The sequence below is a fragment of the Larimichthys crocea genome, chromosome IX (assembly GCF_000972845.2).
Source record: "Larimichthys crocea isolate SSNF chromosome IX, L_crocea_2.0, whole genome shotgun sequence".
In the NCBI taxonomy this organism is placed as follows: Eukaryota; Metazoa; Chordata; class Actinopteri; family Sciaenidae; genus Larimichthys; species Larimichthys crocea.
In genome coordinates this window covers 1819757-1841393 of record NC_040019.1, presented here as the reverse complement: position 1 = coordinate 1841393, position 21637 = coordinate 1819757, and the positions used below count along the sequence as shown (strand labels likewise).

Genomic DNA, 21637 nt, shown 5'->3' with positions numbered 1-21637 from the left:
AGTGTAGTAGTTAGATAGTAAGTGATAGCAAGAAAACAAAACTTCAACAATATACACCTATATGATCCTATTTTATATGTGTGTTCTGTGTATGCTCAATCCTGCCACAGTAAATTCTGTGTTGGTGTAAACTTGCATAGCGAAAAATTGATTCGATTCTGATTTAACCATTATACACATGTATAAATAACAGTTAAATAAAAAAAAAGTAACAGTGAACTAGGCAATATGTAATCTAAAACCTATAAAAAATTTAGTCTTTGAGAGACTGTACAGGGAGAATGAGACATGATTGTTTAAAGTGCAAGTAGAAAGAATTGCACTTATTTATTGCACAAGCCAGTTCGACAGCTACTGGACTTCACAATATATATCAAAGTCAAAGTCAAAGTCACTTTATTGTCATGCTGCTATGTTTACAGGACATACAGAGCATCGAAATTGCGTTTCTCTCTTGGTCTTAAACAGTATGGACACAAGTGTGTAAAAATGTAAAAAGAAAAGTATTATATATATATATATATAGAATAAAGAGTACAAATCTAAAAAATATACAGCAAAAACATCTGTGAGGCATATGGTTGCTATAAATATAAGTATGGTTATGTTTACATTATATATGTACAGTCACAATAAAAAAATATTTGAAATATTTGCACTTAGACTGTACACAGTGCAAATGTTGTTTGTGTTTATGTATATATTATACCTGCGTTGATTTGCACAAATCCGAGCTGCATGCTTCACTCTGTATTCGTTATAAGCTGCAAAGTGACACAGTTGATGTTTTGTTTGCATTAAAGTACAATTAAAAGCTGCAGACATGCTGCCTAATTAATATTCAAGTAGCTGTGCGTTGTGATTGGCTCCTGCTCTTGTTACGTCACACACACACACCACACACAGCTCCCGAGCAGGAAAAAAAAAAAAAAAAAAACTTGTCCAGCGGTTTGCTCAGACTCGGTCCGCGCTCTGCCTGCTCACAGGCGAGAAGTCTGTCAGTGACAGGGAGGAAAAACTCATGAAGACACCAAAACCGACGGTAGTTTTCAAAGCTGGACTCGTGTGGCCGTTTAATTTTTTCACTATAATGTTTTTCTTACTTTCACGCTGGTGCGGCGGCGCGCGGCGGTTGTTGTTCGTAAAACGCGAAGTCCAAGTCGCCGGATTTCCTCTCATCTCGAAGTTCCCGAAGATGAACTTCGTGGTTCGATGGTCGGGAAGTTTCTGTAAGTTATAATAACTTACTCGTTTGAATATAAAACACTAATTAACATCTGGCTTTTTTATTTTGTAATAAAGTGCTAAAAAATGCTACTTTAGCTTGTAACGGACGCCGCTCGGCGACGCTTCCAGCAGCGGGACGGTTGGTTGATTTCTTAAAGCAACATAACACATTAAATTAATAAAATCAGGCTTTTTAAAAAAATTAAAACTTTAAAACTTATTTTTTTTGTTATTGTTATTTGGGGAAGTTGTGCCGTGACATGAGAGCAAAAAAAAAAAAAAAAAAAAAAAAAAATCACGGCCAAGGCCTTGTGAACTTATTGGAGGAGACGAAACAAGCCCGTTCATTGTCCCATACACAGGAAGCAACATTGTGTGTGTGTGTGTGTGTGTGTGTGTGTGTGTGTGTGTGTTGTTGTTGATTAAAATGTTTATTTGCAGATAAGATCTACTCATTTCAAGGCTCCTCTGCTCTGCTCTGCTCTGTACATGTGCTGTATCATTCACTCAGTCTCTCCCTCCTCCTCCTCCTCCTCCTCCTCTCTCAACATTACAACCACCATCTGTGTTGGACATCATGTGGTCATATTGTTCAGACATTTGATGGCTCCTGGTCTGTCACAGCGGATGTCAGCTTTCCCCTATAGGCACTATTATTATTATTATTATTAATAAGTGCAAAAGTAGTGCAGCTATAGAGTCGATGCACTCTCGCTCAGCTTAAATCAAATTGTGTGAAGAGACAAAAGAGAGGCATGAGTTTTGGTTACATGTCCCTAAGCTGTAATCGGTTTGACCTCCCCTCCTTCCTCCCCAAAGAAAGAAAAAGTTCACCTTGCCAGTCAGTCAATTAAAGCCTTAAAGTCTCTCAACAGTTTTTTCCAGTTTTGAGTTTATTCCACTCGCAGACCTTCACAGAGACGTCTTTTCATTCCTCGGCTGTTGTTTTTTCCAACTGTGCGGCCACCAAATCCTGACACTAAAAATGCTCCACATTGACTGTAACACCTTTTTTTTTTTGCTTTAAATTCAAGAGCAAAATATGCCATGCAGGGTGTTTACCTCACCTCATGAGCAAATTAAGGCTTGGCTTCTTCTTTTGTCACCTGATAAAAGAGGCCAGCGGTGTTAGTCATCAAGCTTTTGCGATAATCGTGACATCACAATCACAGATGCCGCTTACCATAAATGTAGCTGTCGGAGGAGCTTTCACTGTTTTGTTTTTTTCTGCGTCGTCTGATCTGTGTTTTAAAGTCACGCTGTCTTCCATTACTTGAAAATCAGATTTACGTCTCCGGGTGGCAAAGTCAATGTTTATCTCTTCTGTAAACCACAGTACATTCTCGAGGCCTCGCCAGCAGGCCCTGTTGCTAAGGGACTGTGAGGAAACTTCACCCCCCTCCTCCTCCTCCACCCCGATTTCCCCTCCCTAATCCCCCCACACACACCCCCTTCAAATTGCTTGAGTGTACGTGCCTGGCCCTCCAGTAAACTTCCTGTCTAAGAGTACACAGATATGCTGATATTAGTGGCATCAGTTTACTTATGAAAATGTCCATGCCCATGCAAATGCTAGATTGTTATCCGTGATTGCTTACTGTTTGTCTGGGTGTTGGTTCACACAGGAAATATCCCTCCGTGTCCCAGCGGACAACACAGACGAGGGCAGGACAGACATCTGGGACGAGTGGGGGGGCCAAACTGTGTCACAGGGGACTGAGTAGTGGTCAACAAATTGGCCACTCAAGACTTTTTAATACTTCTTAACTTTTGCTTATTTCTCCATGTGAACGGTCCTAACTGAGCGGACACTGAGTGATGCAACGTGGTGCAACCAGACCCGGCTGTCAGAGCCCATGTCTGTCATATTCCACTCAGGTGTTCATTCCAGAGAGCTGTCACAGGTTCTGCTCGTTGTTTTTATTGCCAGCTTCTCGGTCAGCTCTGTTGGAACCTGCTGCTGTTGTTGTTGTCGGCGTTAATCACTCTCCACTTATCAAAGACCTGCTGAGTCACTTAAGGGAGTGCCACCTGTTCAGGTGGAGCCCACTCACGTAATGCATACCAACACGGGCGAGTCATGAACGGTCCGGCGTTGAGATAAGTGAGAATGAATTATTGTGAGTCAGACATCACTCGATAAACAGCTTAACCTCACGCAGCTTCATTCTTATGGGTTTTTTTTTTTAGACCGGAGTAACAAGCTCAGACACACCGTGTCGTCAGGAGTTTGAACCACTTAGTGTGTACAGGAGTCACCTGATGGGTCAAATCAAGTTAGAAGTTTACATTAGCAACGGATTTATTTACACTTTCTGCCCGTGGTTGTTATTTTTGCTGCTGTTTACAGTTTGTGTGGTACATATCTGAAAGCATTGTATCCGCACTGTATTTAATTAAGGCAGAAATGCTATCTGTTACAGCTCTGTTATAGAAAAGCTGAAACAATAAGTCAATTACTCCTCCAACTATTTTAATCATGTGCTCATTGTTTCAGTCATCTTTCAAGCATTGAGAAATGTCGAACATTCTCTGGTCCCAGCTATTCCAAATGTGAGGATTTGCTACTTTTCTGTTTTATATTATTGTAAACTGAATATTTTTTGAACGAAGGAGCCATATGCAGACTTTATGAAAGAACATTTGGAACAACAACCCTGATTGTAAAATCTTTAGTATCTTTAGGACTTTAAATGAAATGGTAAATATTGTATCTTTGTACCATATTTAATTGTTTATAGGTCAAAAGGGATTCGCGAATCATTATATTTTGTCTCTGAGTTATCTTTTACACAGTGTCCTAACTTTTTTGTGTGTGTGTGTGGTTTAATAGGCGGAATTATTGCCTGAGTAATCAAAAAACATAATTGGAAGATTAATTAGTATTGAAAATAAATGTCCTTGTCAGTCCTTATTCGAAAAGGACTTTATCCATACTGTGTTTAATGAGCAGAACAGCATGAATGAGAAAGAAATCAGCACTGGAATGCTGTGATGTGTCACAACAGCAGTGGTGGGCATCTCCGTCATCGATTAGTCAATGGACTAAAAATAGTCAGCTATTTCAATAATGGATTCACAGTCTAAAATCCTTTTTGCAAGCAAAAAATGCCAAACATTTCTCCGTGCCAACGTCCACATAGTGGGGATTTCCTGCTTTTCTTTGTTATGCGAGATCATAAACTTAGTAAATCTGTGGTTGAACAAAAGGTGTTTGTTGCTTTTTGCACAATTTTACTAGGTAAGTAATCAGCAGTTAAACTGATCGTGAAAAAGATTGGAACTTCCCCGCATTTCATGTGTTTAACTTCTCAATGAATTTGTGGAAATATAGTTGAATAAAACCCGATTTGACACTTTGGCTCTTTGATTAGTTGCTGATTCGTGTTTTCATTGATCATATCGTGGCACCTCGTACATATTACACAATCTGAAACCATGAGTGACACGAGGTTTGTGTCTCTGACTTCCTGCTGTCCTCAATGAAGTGTTGAGTCTTCGAACAAACTCAACCTTTGTCCCGAAAATGGACCTCTGTTTACAAAGACATAAATCCGACATAAATTCCAGCTATTGGTGGTCACTTAAGTCTTTGTTTCTCTGCTACACCAGCCACATAGTCTACATTTTTTCTGTGATGTGTTTATAGAGGAGGCTATAAACTGCCTGCGCTTCATGGATCTTCTTTTTTTTTTCCCTTTTACACAAAGACGAGCTTTAATGGAGCTAATGTGATTGTCTCTAGAGCGAGGTGATGGATTCCTGCACATACTTTAATCTATTAGTCATCCTTTCTTGCTCCTTTTCATTCTCTCCCCCCCTGGAGTTGTCTTGTGAGTCGCCGCTCGGCTTTTCTTGTGAAGAGCCAAATCAGAATTCGAAATGGCTGAGTTATTAACACACAAATCTCTAAATTAAATTTGTGGATTGACGTTCAAATACAAAGTCCTTGCTTACCCCCCCACCTCCCTCCCAATAACATGGTGTATGACTCACAATGATGTTGTGTTCATGTGCAACAGCCGACCCTTAGAAAACCACAGAGACCTCCACAACACAAACAAATTGGAAAATGTGTGTCACGCTGCACCTGCTTACAACTTTGAACCCTTCGAACTTTCACGCAGCTCTCTCTCTCTCTCTCTTTCAGTCATCAAAACAAGAACATTCTCATGTGGTCATTGTCAACGTCAGGGTGTCGTCGCAGCAGCTTGCGGTCGTGCATTGATTCTCAGGAAATTCACGAAAACTGTCGTCATCGCAGACTCTGACGCTTTCTGTGTTTTTTCTGCGGTGCGAAGGTGAATGTCACCTAACCTGCTTGTGACACTGTAGTCCAATCAGCGAGGCATACCTCCTGAGGAAACTCAAGAATTTGTGTCGCGGAGCTGCAGCTTCCCTGAGTTATAAATATCCAGCCCAGCGGATATGTTGTGGGTCTAATCGGGTGCTGGGCCTGCTCGGAGGCAGGCTGCTGTGGAGGGAACAGTTTGGAGCTGAACCCTGCATGAAGCCTCTGTATTGTCTCGAGCTTCCTGTGCTCCCTGAGAGGAGGGGGCAGCCGCTTTTCACACGCTCCCACACATACACTGTACGCGCACTTGTGTACTCTATTGTGTGTGTGTGCATGTGTGTCATCTTCAATGTGTGTGCGCCGGTTCTGTGGCCCCGACGTTGTGGCTTTTTTTTTTTCTTCGCACTGAGCGCCTTCTTGTGTAACCGCTTCAAACTGACATGGGAGTCGTCATTCTCTTCATTTTCTATCATTTAGATTTATAATGACGAATCTATCCAAGCCCGGCTGAACTTTGGATTTATTTACGGTGTCAGACCTCTTTTCTCTTGACATAAGCTGGGTTGTACTCCTTCATCATCTGTTACACAATGTCAGCGCAATTTATCACTCATGGAAAGTCGTGCATGGTCACCCACCGTCTCCAGGGAATTCCAGGCTTTATCTGTAAGGCAGAGAGCGTTCACTGTCCTGTCAAGGTCAGCCTCGAGGGATTTTAATTGTACAATACCCGGCTGTTTCAGTAAAGATTACCCAAACAATCAGTGAAAACAGAGATCATATTAAATTAAAGTTTAATGTAGGACAAAGTGTACGCAATGTCTAGTCTTTAATGATAAGTTAGGGTGTGTTAGGTTAAAAAACCAGTGTCGAGGTTGGACATTCATTTTCATCTAAAAACTAACGATATTATAAAAGATGTTTGTTGCAGGACAGTGCTTCTTTTCTGTTTGATGTTTTGCTGTTTACCTCATGGTCAAATCCACTTCATCAGATGTGTGTTATCTTAGGTCAAAGAGTTACGTAACGTCGTAAATTAGGACTTATTTATTCAACTTCGACAAGACAATTAGACCGTTAGTCACAATTGGACAAGACAATCGAGCAGTTATCTGTTTAGTAATGGTGAGTTTCCATGAAACTTCAACCTGTGCTTAAGGTTGGCCTTGAAGAGTCCAGATAGTCAACTGTAAGAGAACAAAGGATTAGGCAATCTATTGATTAGTTGATTGAAGGATTATTAGTCAAATTGTCGCCTAACTGTGAGAGTTTGCTGCGTCTCTTCGTCATATAGCAAAGTAAACTGAATACATGAAGGTTTTCGACTTTTGGTGGCGTAAAACAACATTTGAAGGCTCTTGAAAGGCCTTTTTTTAAAACATTTTTGGATATTGTAACAAAATAATCAAGTAATCTGGAAGATTATTGATTGATTGATTGATTGATTGTCAGTAATCAAAACAGTGGTTAGTTGTAGCCCTACATCTGAACACTACGTAACGCCATGAATTATTAATTCATGCTTCAATCAGACAAGATAATTAGACAATTGGGCAAGATTATATAGCACTGTTTATCAGTTATTGTTGCGTAATGGTGCGCAGCACGCCGACTTTGTGCTTTTTAATGAACAAAGAGACGGTATGTTTAAACTCTGACATCAGTCGAACTTTTTAAACAGCGACAGCTGGTACTGTACAGCGAAACTGTCACCTCCCACGGGGTGACGGGGGGGTTGTGGGCTTGACTCTTTTTTTGTGGTTGTGTGAGGCGATGATTGCGATATTAAGATGAAACTGTGGTAAGGTCAGGAAGACACATGGTGTTGACATTTGAACTCGAGGTGACGTTTCAGATTTATGAAACATTTCTGACGCATTTTAAAACCAGCAGCTGTAGCAAAAAAAAAAAAAACATCACGCCATGTGATTTGACTCCTTAAATATCATCAGGGTAAAATGCCTAAATTCTTGCCAAGGGGCCAGACCTTTTTTAAATCCACCCACCACACAGTGTCGACACAGAACGGAGTGTGACGACTTCTCTTTGATATCAGGCGAGCTAAATTCCTCAACGTAACATGGATTGGATGGATTACATCAACTACAAAGTCACTTTTTAGTTGGTTTGCTATAGATCGCATGAGTACGCTGAGAAAAGTCATGAATGAAAGCGTTAAAACAGCGCTTTCTCATCGTAAATCTAAAAAAATCACTTTCTCAATTGTAAAAATTAAAATTGTAAGAATTAAACTGGCTTTTCCGGAGCTGATGATGGAAGTTTCTAAGGAGTGAGCCACCTCGCTTCAGCGTTGCACATTTACAGTAAGATCAGGCGCCAAAATGACGGCTATAAAGACAAAGTTTATGAGTCGAAGTGCAAGTTTAAGTGAGTATTTTGTTTAGTTGGTTGGCGTCAAGAGAATGCTGGTGAAACTCCACCAATGTAAGTTTGGGAGCAACGCAAGAAGAAGTTTTTATTGTTATGTGATAACTGCTAATGACCGAAACAATTCATGTAAGGGCTGGTAAGACTCGACTCTGAACCCTACAATCTAACCTCCACGAAACTTCTCTTTTCCGCTCTCGTGTTGTCCGAGAGTATGCATGTACTATATCACTAATGTCCCACAATTGATTAAAGGAAAAGGACTGGCTAATAAGAAAAGCATGATATGGAGACTCCTGTCCTAATCCGGATACAGGAGTATAATGAGGTGCATCGTGTCTTTCCTTATCAGTTGGCTATGATTGAAATCATCTGTCCAATATGAAATGAAGAATCTCCCTCGGTTTAGCGAGTGTGTGTCGTGTTGTGTGTTTTTTAATAATAGAGCTCACTGTAACTCCCTCAGGCATAAGGAGTGATCACAGCCCTCTAAATGGCCCATTGATAAGCCAGGTCAACTGAAAGGACGTCCTGTCATTTAGTCACAAATGCATTCTCAGTGTACATGGCATGTGTAGCGTTTGTGCCAAGGCAATTTGGAAGAACCCAGGGTGTTTAGAGGAAGCGGAGGGGAGCTACTGTTGTCACACAAACAGAGGCTCCCTCATTATTTTATTGTGACTTTTTATTAGTTTAACTTGCATCCACACAAGCGTAGCACTAATGTACCATACATACAGGCTGGAAGCGTGACAATAGGACACTGTTTTGGCCGAATAATCCGGCCGGCCAAGCCCACTCATTGTACAGACGGATAGAGAAGACTGTGAAGTGGACTGAAGCACTTCAGCCGGGCGTTGGAGAGTTTCCAGGGATTGTGGGTTTGGAGGGCTTTCTGCACTGAGGTTACGGTCACTCCGGCCTTCCTCCTCGCTCGGTTATAGAGGTAAAACTAAGCCACATTGTGGCTGCCCCTGGTGTTTATGTATACGCTACATTTATGCCTATATAGTTTAGCCGCCTTAGGACATCAGTGTGGACACACATGTCTGTGGCGTTGATAGGTTTTGCTTGTGTTTGAGGTAAAAACTGAAGTTAGCCAACTGCGTTTATTTAACAAAATAAAAGCTGAGAGATCATTTTTGATGCCCACATGGAGAAGTGCTTAAACATCGGTGACTCTGCTCTCTCGTAAAAACAGTTCTCGGTATCTTCTTCTTGCCTTCCTGTCGATGAACTGATGAGCTGTTCGACAGGAAACTGAAACAGTTGACTTCACCTGTTTGCAGCTACTTTGACTGTAATTTGAATATCTTTGAGGTTTTGGACTGGGGAAAAAAAAAACTGGGCTCAGAGAAATTGTGCTGAACATTTCTGTTACAAACCAAGCGATTTAATCGAGCATTAAGTAAATAATCATCAGAACAGAAGCAGCTGTACTTCTCTTTATTGAACGTGATCGGCTCTTCCGTGTACGGCATCGACCGTCATCTCCAGAGCGACAGGTTTGCCATCGAGGCCGGCTGCACCTGGGAGTGTTTTTCAATCACGCAGCCCTGAAATGAACAAAGACTGGAAATGATGTCATCCGTATGCCATCTATGCATCTTCACAGTCTCTAAAAGAAGAGACACCTGAGTTTTTAACTTTTTTCTGCTCAGCGGCGTGTGATTTATTAGGTGCTTACGCCTGGATAAATAAACTTTCTGGATCTTCATCCGTCCAATTTCACATTCTACTCGAGCATTTTTCGAGGTGTAGGATTACATTTAGTGCAGCTCATTCTTTCCCAGTTGTCTCTTCTTTTTTTTTCCTCCCCTTCATCTTTTCTTTCCACTGTTTGGTCGTGCACATGTGCTTATACACGGATTTTTCTCTCTCGCCTTTTCACACGGCCTTTCTACTTACTCTATCCCCAAATCCCTGTCTCTCTACGTCCCCCCCACCACCACCCTGCAGTCATACACATAGTGTATTCAAGTCTAAAAGACTCACCCTGTGTCATGCAAGCTGTTAGTCCCCCCTCTCCCCCTCTCTCTCATTTTATCTCCCTCCCCTCTTTTCCTTTTTCTCTTCTGCCCCCCCCTCCACATCCCTCCCTCCGCAGAATGTTTGGATAGATCTAAATGGTGTGATTGTGACTGCTCTGCCGGCCGCCTGCCCCTCCACGTCTGCCTCTCAGCGTCTTTGGAAAGTCTGACGTGAGCAGAGGGAAAGGAAGAAGGGAAAAGGCAGAGAGCGAGAGCGAGAGAGAGAGTGAGGGGAGAGGAAAGTTCTTTTGAACAACAAGGCATGGCGGCCCTCCAGAGAGCCGAGTCTAGCGTCAGGAGTCAGTCTCTGCTCCAGCCTGTCCCCTTTTTTCTTTTTACCTCCTGTCTATCTCGGCCTTTCTTCCCCTCATTCTCCCACACTGTCTCTTTTTTTTTTTAAACAACCTATTCCCTGCAGAACATCCCATCTTTTAACTCGCTGTCTACAGTTTCCTCACTTTGCATCAAACCCCTCCTCCTTCCCTTTCTGCCCTCTCCAAACCTGGCCCTCTCCACCCTAACCTGTTCCTTTCTCTCTCTCTCTCTCGCTCCTGGTCTGGCAGAGGTGGAGGGGTGGGGTAGGATGGGCGGACGGGTGGGGGTTGCACAGGAGAGACAAAACCGCCCAAATCTAGGCCTCTCATTTACCCAGGAGGTGTCGTGTTGCGTTTGAGGCGCTTCATGGCGGTGTCACATGTCGTGGCATTCAAAGAGCCGGGGTTTAAGAATGTGGGTCATTTGAAGTAGAGGCACTAAAGTGTGTTGTTTGCCAATGAATGGGGCCTTCTCACATTGACATGGTGAAAAGCGTGTGAATAAACACCAGCGCCTGGGGGCCACACTAAAGTGTTCGGCTGTATTCTTCTCGGTACCCCACCTATACAAGCCTGTTATTATCTCGCACATGAATGGATTTCTGGAATCACATTTGATATGGGCACCGTGCTGGTGTTAGCTGAGATACCTTATCAGAGCCACTCTGTTACACCCACAGCAGAGGAAATAGAGTCTCTGCTTTTGAAACCTTTTTACAAGAAAAACCAGAGCACGCGGTAATTAAGTTTGCTCGCCTGTTGCGCTGCGTGTAGTCGGCGTATAGCTCCGCGTCCTGCACACACAGGGTTGTTTTTGCCCCCAGTTCTGACCAGCTGGATGGCTCCTTTAATTGCTTTCCCACGGCAGATGTTCAGATCAGATGGTTCAAATTAAGTCGTAGATTGCTCACACAAGGTTTCCTATGAAGATAGACTCTCCTCTTTACTGTCCTCCATCTAATGAGTTTGAGTGGGTTGAGTTTGGTCTGTATACCGCGCACACACACACACACACAGAAGAAATAATGCAAAGCTTTTGTTCTTTTCTCTCCCCCCCGCACATCTGCTTCCCTCCCTACACCTCATGATGATTCAGGTGTCGGTGGCGGCGCTCTTCATCGGGCTGGTTTGTCACGCAGTGGATGTTCCAGCGTCGCAGTGGTCCAGCGATGAATACAAAAACCAAACCTTGCGACAGGCCCGAACCTGTGTGGAGAATGAGCAGTACTTCTACATGGGACTCTGCTGCCTCAACTGCCAGGCTGGTAAGAAAAATAATCACGGTAACCAAACACAGGAGGAACGTACGCCTGCGAATATCCTATAAACTAATCGAGGTCCCTCAGTGCGAGCTCAAGGCATCATTCGACTGGCATTTTGTGTAAAAAATTTTTTAAAAAAACTCAAGTCAAATGTCAAACCCATAACCTGAACTGTGTCCCAAATGAGTTTCTCAAATATTCCCTGCCTGGTCTGGAAAGAATGCATGATGGGTCATTAGCAGAAGGCAAACCGCGCCGTCTCAGCAGATCAGAGTGAAGCACAGAGTGGATGAAGAAGATGAGGTTATTTTTAAGTCTGAAGCAATTACAAGTACCTTCTCTTTTCATTTATTATGTAAAGAATTTAGTTAGTAACTTTTTTTTTAAGAACATATTTAGCCAAGATGCAATTAGTGTCTGCTGCTGCTGCTGCTGGATGATTGAATTATTTAATTTGCTATTCTGAATTCAAGAACTTGAAGAACTTTTATTTGATTGACTCTGGTTTTGGTTTTGCATTCATAACTAGATAATTATCTAATACTAATACGTTATTTCTAAAACACACTCTATATGATTTTTATCGTGTTGTACAAAGACAGAGACAAAAGTATACATTTGTTTATGGGAGACAGATAATTCATAGATTAAAATGTTTTTTTTGCTTTCTTGCCAGTTGGTCAGTTGTTACCACATCCCTAAAAGCCACTGTGACCACTTTAATAGTATGAATTTTTTTCAGCTTTTTGCCAGTACAAGCTTTTATTTAACCGGGCAGATACTTTTTTGCTTGGATTCACGTTGAACATTAGTTTAACCCACACGTAACTGGAGCTTAAACAAACCAAACCAACCACAATACCAAATACTATTCACTGAATACTCGACCAGAGATGTCGTCGCCCTCTGCTTCATTCTTCTCATTCTCTCCTGTGTCGTTTGAATCTTCGAAGAATCCTGAAAACTCCTGAGAATCAAGTTGTTTTATTCATGGAATGCGTGAATAAAAATTCTAAGCGTGGCAGTCGACCAGTGGAGGAGCTGAAATCACTGTGTAGTTCCTGTCCTCCTCCTAGTCCCCATGAAATGCAGACCTTAACTTCCTGGAAACATTTCATCTCGTGTAAAACAGAAAAAATTCCACCCCTCTGCACATTTTTAAATCAAACTGCTCTTCTCTTCTGCGCTGATATCCCACTGGTTTACAGTTTAGTTTTCACAGTGTGATCCCTCACTTGTGGTATGTCCTGTCCCGACATCCTACTTCAACAGGAAGCTCATCACGTCACTGACGTCAAGATTCGCAGAACTTGAATCGCCTCGTATTTCGTGTATATTTCCAGCTTGTCTCGCTTTGTTTGATTTACCGTGTGTTTGTTTGTTTTATCCGCAGGAACCTTTGTGCAGAAGGAATGCGAAAGAGACCAAGAACCAGGGACCTGTCTGCCCTGCGAGCACGGGCAGACGTACACAGAGCACTCCAACGGGATGAACCGCTGTCTGCCCTGCACACACTGCCGCTCAGGTAACAAGACTGTCTGTCTGCATCTTGTCATGCGCTTTCATAACATCGTACTTTTGATTGAGTCTGTGGGAAGAATGGATTATAATTCAAACCAACCGAGTCACCGTGATGACAAGACAATAGAGTGACTCACTCAAACCGAGAGAAAAACAACTGCAGCCAGAACAAAACAAAAAAACACTTATATAATAGTTTGGTTCTTATTACCTTGGTCTTGTTTTTTTTTTTACTTTAAGCTTATTTAATACAAAATGTACAAAGATTTGAATAATTCACTTTATAATGAGGTCAATCACTGCAAAGATTTGAATAATTCACTTTATAATGAGGTCAATCACTGCAAGTGAGACCCATTTAACCTTAACAGAGCTGCAGATAACACGTATTTTCATTGTCCATTAGTTGTTTGATTCATAAGAAGTCTCCCAGAGCCCAAGTTGATATTTTCAGAAATCTTAGATTGTCTGCTCAACAGTCCAAAACCCAAAGAGACTCAGTGAGTCACCACTAGACAAAGAAATCCTCAAACTATTTATGCTTTCCACGTAGGAAGCAGCGAAACGCCTTCACGATTCTCTATATAATTGAGTAATGAATAAGTCCAGTGCTTGTTTACACACTCATGTGAAAGACAAACATGGGCTCCCATAGAAGACGTGTGTATTGTAGTGTATTGTATTCCCTGTAAACGTGTGCTCATGGTCTACATGACATAAACTACGGTAAGTGCGTCACGCCAGGTTTAAAACGTCTTTGTCTAACGTGAACACTGAAGGCCCGGGCTCTTTAAAAAAGAAAAAGAAAAGAAGTAACACCTTAACTGGATTGCCCTTTAATTCCAAAGTCGAGTCTTCTGTAATCCGGTCAGTCAAAGATATATTGTTTGGGAAAGTTAATACCTTTTTGTCTGTGCCCCCGCCTTTCAGGCCCACTCATGAAAATGTGATCTTATGATGTTACACGGAGTAGTAGGGCGTGTCTTTGTTGTTTTGTTTCGTAGGCTGAATGTGAGCATGTTACCTGTCTCGGGAGATTTGCTTGTGTGTCTGTCCTACCTGGCTGAACTGGGTGTGTCTGTGTCTCATTGTCTCCCACACTGGGCGTTCTTTGTGTCCAATGAAAGAGTGCAGCTACAGAAAAGAGACTACTGTTACATAGGATGTGTTTTGTGCTCATTCATCGCCGTTTTTTAAAAAAAAGGTAGAGCTTTGTGTGTCACGATTAACGGAACGCGGCTAAAAGGAAACGTGAATTAAATTTTTAAAAAAGTTGCCCTCGCTCTGCTCCAGTTGCACTTACAATGAACCCTCCAAAGAAGCTCCTGTTGGGAAATATCTTTCTATTGACAGGGGATTGAATGAATCTTTTATGGTGCCAGATAGAGCTTTGCTTTCATGAAACTTAAACCACGGGTTCACGTGTTGTCTCTTTTTAAAAATAACGAATGATGCGGAGGGTGTTTGAACTGTGAAAGTGATGTTAGTCCAAGGTTTGATTCGGATTAGGTCAACTGCATAAATGACTTCGATTAGTTCACAGAACGAGCTGTTCACGTTCAGACCCTCCCTAACACGCAAAGCACCCGCCAATTTAATAAAAAATAACATCACGAAATTATAGTGTATTCATCAAAACACCAGCTGGCTGACTGAGTATTGACTTGTTGCCACTTCTCAATGGAGGTTTGGGTTTACCGTGACTCACGTCCTATTTAAATCTCCTGTTGCTCCGTCCTGCATGTGTTCCAACGAGCGCCGAACACGATGATGTAACAACACAATCCGTGTCCGACGTGACACATTTCACATTCTCAGCTCCTGAGGCGCAGGGCGAAGGAAGCGGAGAGTGCCGTGTTGTTAACGGCGTGTTTAAAAAAAAAAAAAAAAAAATTAAACAAACGGAGCAGATTCTGTCGCTGGACATCGTCATGAACAGAACATCAGCGCTGTTTAACTCTGTGCGAATTATGACCTTATTTGTCGTTATTTTAAAGTTATTAAGATGAGTGTTAGGCAGTAAATAAAAGTGTTTACGCCTGTCTTCATCCCTTAAAGGAAATAACTTTTTTTCTAATTTTTTGCTAGATTATTATAAATCATTGATATAACAACAATCAAACCCATTGTCCCAAAAACTTGGCATAAGTCTCGGTTAGCTCTGGTAAACTCAGTATCGGTCCCTGTGGGAGTGTTTGTGTATACAGGGAGTGCGGACACTGACCGGAGGAAAGGACAAGGACTTCACAACAATTCATAATACGTGCCAAAAACACACACTGTAAACCAGTTACATAAACAGATATGCTTCTTGTGCGTCTTATGCAACTTCATTTTTCTTTTCAAAGTTGTCAGTTGGGACGTTTCTTCCATAAATAAAACTACCATTAAGCACATTTATGAACAAAACAAGACGTCCAATCCATATCTGTACGATCCACGAGCCACCGAGTCGCTCTATATTTAGCCGCTCGCATCACGTGAACGCAGCATAAGTCGCAGCTGTGATATCTCCGAGCCCATTAACCCAACAGCGATCAGGTCATTATGATCATTACGTTGATAGTGACTGATAATTTGTGACCGGGCGGACACAAAGAATTCAGTGTGGAGCGCAAAGACTGAGAGAAGAGACTTAACTCTGTCTCTTAACCTCGAGGCCTTTAGCTGGCTCAGTTTTAATAATCCACTTCAAATTTATAAACAGAATTTCACCAAATAAGTTTTCTCAGCACCGCTTGACACGCCTCAAAAGTGTTTGCGAACAGATGACTAATTGTGGACTTTGTATCCGCTGCAGAGTCTTCACCTGCAGAGAAGTTTACTCATCTGGGTCATAAAAAGTCACAAAGTGTCGGTCAGACATTAGCTGATCTGAAAAACTACTTTAAAACTCCTAAAAGCTCAATTGTCTGAATAAAGTTGTAGAAAAAGGCGAAGACGGTAAGAGTGCGCTCGAGTTTAACAAGCAGACCAACCGAACACCGCACTGTCTCCTTAATTAGCAAGCTCGAACATCAGATTTGTGTGAGAAGGTCGCCCTGACGAGGTGGAATGCTGGTTTGTTATTCGTTTTGATCGTATCTTAAAGGCCTGCTGTCTTTTAATAAACGAGCCGTGCCAGATTCTCCATCCCTCGTTATCCAGAGGAAGACTAAATTGGAAACCCAATTACCTAACTTCTCCTTTTTCTGCAGAACATTACCATATAATCCGCTGCCGGCCTACAAATTAGCCGAGAAGTGCACCGTGTTCTCTCTTTTCACGCATGCCGGTGGTAACGGGTTTATTAGGAGTCGACTGAAAACTGAACACGCTTCACAAAGTTAGATCACAAACTGTGTCGCCTCTTTTAAAGAGCTTACAGGTCACAGCTGATCAGTCATTTGTATTTTTGCCTCGTTACGCTGTCTGCGTGTTTGATTTGGTAACTTGCCGTTAAATATGTTTTAATTTTTTTGCCCACAGATGAGATCGAAACTGCATCCTGCACCACGACTACAGACACCAGGTGCCAGTGCAGACCGGGGACCTTCTGTGTCCCAGATCAGGCCTGTGAAGTCTGCAAGCGCTGTGCCAAGTGAGTGTCATCTGCTTCCTTCCTGAAATAGTTTTGAGTTCTACTCTTGAACCTTATCGCCACATGAGAGCGGTGATATCGGGTGATTCAGAAAACTCTGCTTTCTCCAGTGTCTGCACGTGGCACGGTACGGTTAAGGTTAGAGCAAATAAACTATGGTGAAGGTATAATTAGGGTTAGGCAACTTAAACATTGGTTATGATTAGGTCAAGGACTCGGCATCCGTTCCCCACACACACCTCCACGCCCTCTGCCTCGCTGCACGGGGCACACGGCTTCCCACACTGGACGTAAATCCTCAGATGCTGACTCGTTCAATAGGAATGCAATCCTTAGGAAAATGTGCTGACTCTTCAGGAGCTGCTGCGATCCTGGATTTCCATCTTAAACAGCCACTTCATTTCCTTTATCTCGCAGTCCAGAGTGAAAATCAGCAGGGCTCCTGAAGTCCGGCTCCTGAAGTCCAGGTTCTGTGTTTTTACTAAAACATTTTCTCCAATGTTCCAGGTGTAAAGCGGGAGAGGAGGAGGTGAAGAAGTGCACCCCCTTTTCCAACACGGAGTGTCGCAAACGGGACCCGTCCCCTACCAAACCCTCCCCGGCCCTTCCTACGCCGACCCCGACTTCACCCCCAGACCTCGGTAACTTCACCTCCCTGTTTCCCGCTCCACATTCCAGCCTCTTTCAAACTCATCTGAACTTTTTTCACTGATATATATTTCCATTTTGTTTGTTTGTTTTTTTTTTCCAGTTGCTCCTATTTGCATCTCCCTGCTCTTCATCTTCCTCATCATCGTCCTCGCACTGGCTTTGTGGTGGTTCGTGTTCAAGCAGCGTTCCTGTGAAATCCCATGTGAGTTGACATCGCGTGCTCTGCCTTCGCAGCTCTCGCTCATTTAAGGTGTATAATTCCTAACACGGTTTATTTTGCTTTTAAAGGTTCAAAGAGCCCATGTGACTCCAGTGAAATCGTGAAGATTCCTATTGTAAGTTTTAGTTTAGTTTGACTTCTTTCATGCACTCTGCCTTTTTTATAATGAGTGTGTGTGTCAGCAATATGTCAGCTTCATCCTCCACTGTTTCCTCTGGTCAGAACGAGAGCGGAGCCACGGCAGAGGAGAGACAGAATAATCAGAACGCTGGTCTGGAGGGGGAGGAGACGCGCCCGGAGTCGCGGCCCCTGCTGCAGGAGACCCAGCCCGGGATGACCAAGGCCTCCCCTCCCCTGGAGGACGAGGACCGAGGACTAGGAGACAGTTTGCCCAACACTACCAGTTCGTCTCAAACTAGCCTGTCGGCCCTTCCCACGGCCGCCTCCTCTGGCAACACCCCACGCCAGAGCCCCACTGCCTTCAGACTGACACCTGCATACATGGTGAGGAAACGCCGGACGATGGAGTTTAATTCTGAGATTTCATTCTCAAGTCAAACTTACGTTTGCATTTTCTTTGATGTTGCAGGAGGATCCTCTGCGACATCGACTGCTGCCACTACAAGGTAAGATTCCTGCTGCGGGGAGCGGGAACTTTCCCCTCTGACTCATTTCATTACGATAATCTTTGACGCCTCTTCATTCGTCCTTAAAGGCATCAGAAAGTATCAGCGCTTATCGCAGTTCACGTCAGTCCACAGTCAAATAAACACTATCTCGTCAAGATCTCGCATTAGCTGCTCGATAGATTAATAATCTCATGACAGTCAGGCCGTGTCTGAGCCTTCAGGGGCCTGGACCATGCTGTTGTTTGTTTCTCATGCTAAATTAAAGTGGACATGGCTTAACAGGTTTGTTTGATTTTATTAAACTTTATTAAATTTCTCATGCTTGCATCCCCTGAAGGAGAATGTGTCCAAGCTTTAATGGCTCTGAGTTAGTGTCAGCAACAAACGGGTCAAATCATAAGATGCGTATTTTATTCAGAGTTTGTGGGTGAGCCGCTGACAGTGTGCCGCTTTGTGCCTCACAATCTAAATGTTCTGTTTCTGTTTTTCAGGGTCAGAGAAATCCCTAAAGAAGAGCTTCGACCTCTTCGACGAGTACCTGGACGTTCGGATCCACAACAAGTTCTTCAGAATGATCGGAGTCAGCGACAACCACATCCGGATCGCGGAGAATGGCCCCCCCGGCGACAAAGTGTATGAACTTCTGAAGAACTGGATGCAGAGGCAGGGACTAAAAGCCGACATCAACGACCTGCTGGAGGCTTTGCTGAGCATGGACCAGCGGCGCTCTGCCGAGAGCATCGCCTCCGCGGCCCTGCAGCGAGGCTACTACAAGCACGCGGACACGCCCTGAACGCTGAAGACCGCAAATGAAGTGAACACAAAGTACTTAATACAAGACAACTAAAAAAAAGCACACAGACACTACCAGTGGACGTCGTGTCGTCGCGAACAGGCTTACCTCTTTGTGGCTGACCAGCCGCGTATTCAAAAGCCAGTAGTTTTTAAATAAGCAAAACACAAAACGGGGGGAAGGCCGAGCCGTTATCGATCAGAGCTCTGAGGACGTCGTCGACCACTCGCGGATGGCGTACTAACGAAAATGAAGTTTTGTGGTCAAACCGCCACCAAAGACAATCACGAAAGAGCAAAATAACACGAAGGCGCCAAACCCCTACACCCCCTTCGCGTGCAGAGATGACTGCGTTCGCATGTTTTTGGGCTCTTAATGAAGCGACATGCATCCAAAAATACTGAAAGCTTAGAAGTCTCGAGGCGTGTCACTTCTCTGGTGCTCGACCCAGATCGAAATACACTACCTGGAGACAAGGATATACACTGGTTTGTAGGAGTGGCATTAGCTGTGTCACTAATACTGTGCCTCTTTGTTGCACTGACCTCTGGCACATGTAGGATTTTAAAAAACAAAAAAAACAAACAAAAAAAACTACAACCATGCTATATTTGTTGTTAAAATCTCGTCCATTTGTTCCGACTTACTAATCCTAAACTTTACCTCTTGGTCTGAGTTCATTTAGGTTTTTTCTTAATGTTTTTCATTATGTCGATAGAGCGTAATGATTCAGAAATGTTAATCAAGCCACATCAGAGCAACGTTTGCAAGTCTGTCGTCGTCCATGTTCAGTGTTAACGCACACACGCGACATCGTAGAAGGAATTTCAAACTGTTTCTGTTGGAGCGACTGTTAATGCAGACAAACGTTCCCATCATGTAAAGTGTCACAACTTCAAGGTCATTTTTTTTTTTATTTATTGTCATATTTATTCTAATGGATAGTAATTAACTTTCATTATTTATATCATTGCCAACAAAAAATAAGCAACCCTGGAAACACAAACGCGCTGTATCTGTGATGATGTTTAGCTACAGGGCGAAAAAAAAATGACTGACATCCTATTTTCTTTTTTTTTTATAATTTTTTAAAGGTGTGGTTGAAACTTTTAGCAGTTGCTCGCTGCACTTTTTCTTTTTTTTTTTTTGCTTGTGTTTTAGTGTAGCACTCTGGTCCACACTGTCAACGTGTCAACGTCTCTTCACGGCGCGAGCTTCCACCCCGAGACAAACGTTCAGCACATTGTTGAAGCCGAGGTGACATCAGTCTTTAAAAAAAAGGACTGACCTGATGAGTCCGGCCGCTTCGAGAGCGAAACCCCGACCTAGTCGGTCTTAGCGGCGACGTAGGGCTGCAGGTACGGATTGTTTTTATTAGACGAGATGAAGGAAAACATTTTCTGGATTTAAATAGAAGCTCAAATTTATTTCCCGAAATCTGTCCCGTGTACATAAAATAATAAAAAGTCCAGAGAGCACAGACGCCTCACAAAGTGTATATGTATGTGTGTATATATGCAGCTCTGTTCACAAACCCAGAATGAATATAGTGAGGCGTGAAGTTATTGAACAGAAACAGCAGCCCCCGTGCAGGGGTCGCTGTCGAGGTCGTGACATGTTGAAGTCGAGTTTGCCCGTGTTCCTGCAGTCTCTCGTGTACAGACAAAGAGTTACAGAGTTTTATATTATTGCTGAAGAGCGATGCTACAGTGCTGGCACTGCCATCTATTGACAGACAATGAAAATACAGCCTGCGTCAATTTCTAGGGACCCTCTCTCTCTCTCTATCTTTTTCTGTTTTTTCACTCACCGCTCTCCTTTCTTTCTTTAACACGTTCATTTTCTTAGACTGTTTTTATTTTGAAATTCCATTAGCAGTGAAAAGGCTTCGGTGCATGTTTTGTTCACTCTGTGGCAGTTTCTGTTTTTAACTTTTTACATATTTCATTACAAGTCCTAAGCTGTTCAATTAACTCCCTTTTTACTCATGTGAAAACAAAAAAATTAATAATAAAAACTAAAAAAAAAAAACGTTCTGTCAGCGTTGCCGTTAAGCCATTTCCCCCTTAGTTATTGTTTGCTTGTCATGGATTTCAGATATAAATTATGCAAATGTGTCAAAAGCTGTTTTTATGTCATTATTTGAAATAAATGTTTTGTACAGATGACCGTCTTCAAATCGTCTGGAATCACTGTGACGTCTTCATGTTTGTCCGATTAATTAGACGCATATTTCCCGAGGTTCAGATCAAATCTAGTTTGGTGTTGAGCTTGTTAAATATCTGTCATATCCTAAGATGGATTTACTTTTTAAACACTCAAGAAGATCACAAATGGTGTAAATCCTCAGATTAGTTGGGATTAGACGGATCATCCTGTTACATTAAATGAATCAGTAATATGACTGTGCCTTAGAGACAGCTCCAACCTGTAAGGATGGTACCTTTTTAACTACATAGATATATTTTGGTGTTTTATCGGCTACTTTTACACAACTTAACTGTTTATTCACAGGTAATCCTGGCTGTGTCGTGTCCTGCAGACCAAACAGAGACAATCCTTCACTAAAACTTTTTTATTCTCTATTTCTGACTCTTTTTATTTGTCAGACTTTGCTCTGACAAACCAACAGTTGGGCCCCACCAGCTCATTTATCACCCCGGTAATAGGCTGTTTCCCCTGCCAGACATTTTGACTTGTCACAATAGGAGAAGCACAAGTGTAACTA

At 42.6% G+C, this 21637-nt stretch overlaps 1 protein-coding gene across 2 annotated transcripts; it reads left to right on the top strand.

Annotated features, from left to right (window-relative positions):
- Positions 1-1161: 1161 nt before the first annotated feature.
- On the top strand, positions 1162-21075 carry tnfrsfa (tumor necrosis factor receptor superfamily, member a). 2 transcript variants are annotated; one of them, NM_001303335.1, is given in 12 exon segments: positions 1162-1205; positions 1208-1221; positions 1224-1229; positions 11350-11518; positions 12909-13040; positions 16505-16616; positions 17124-17257; positions 17368-17469; positions 17556-17602; positions 17710-17991; positions 18077-18113; positions 18608-19490. In NM_001303335.1, coding segments are annotated over 12 exon segments (1347 nt in total). In that variant the 5' UTR covers positions 1162-1195; the 3' UTR covers positions 18910-19490.
- Positions 21076-21637: the final 562 nt, after the last annotated feature.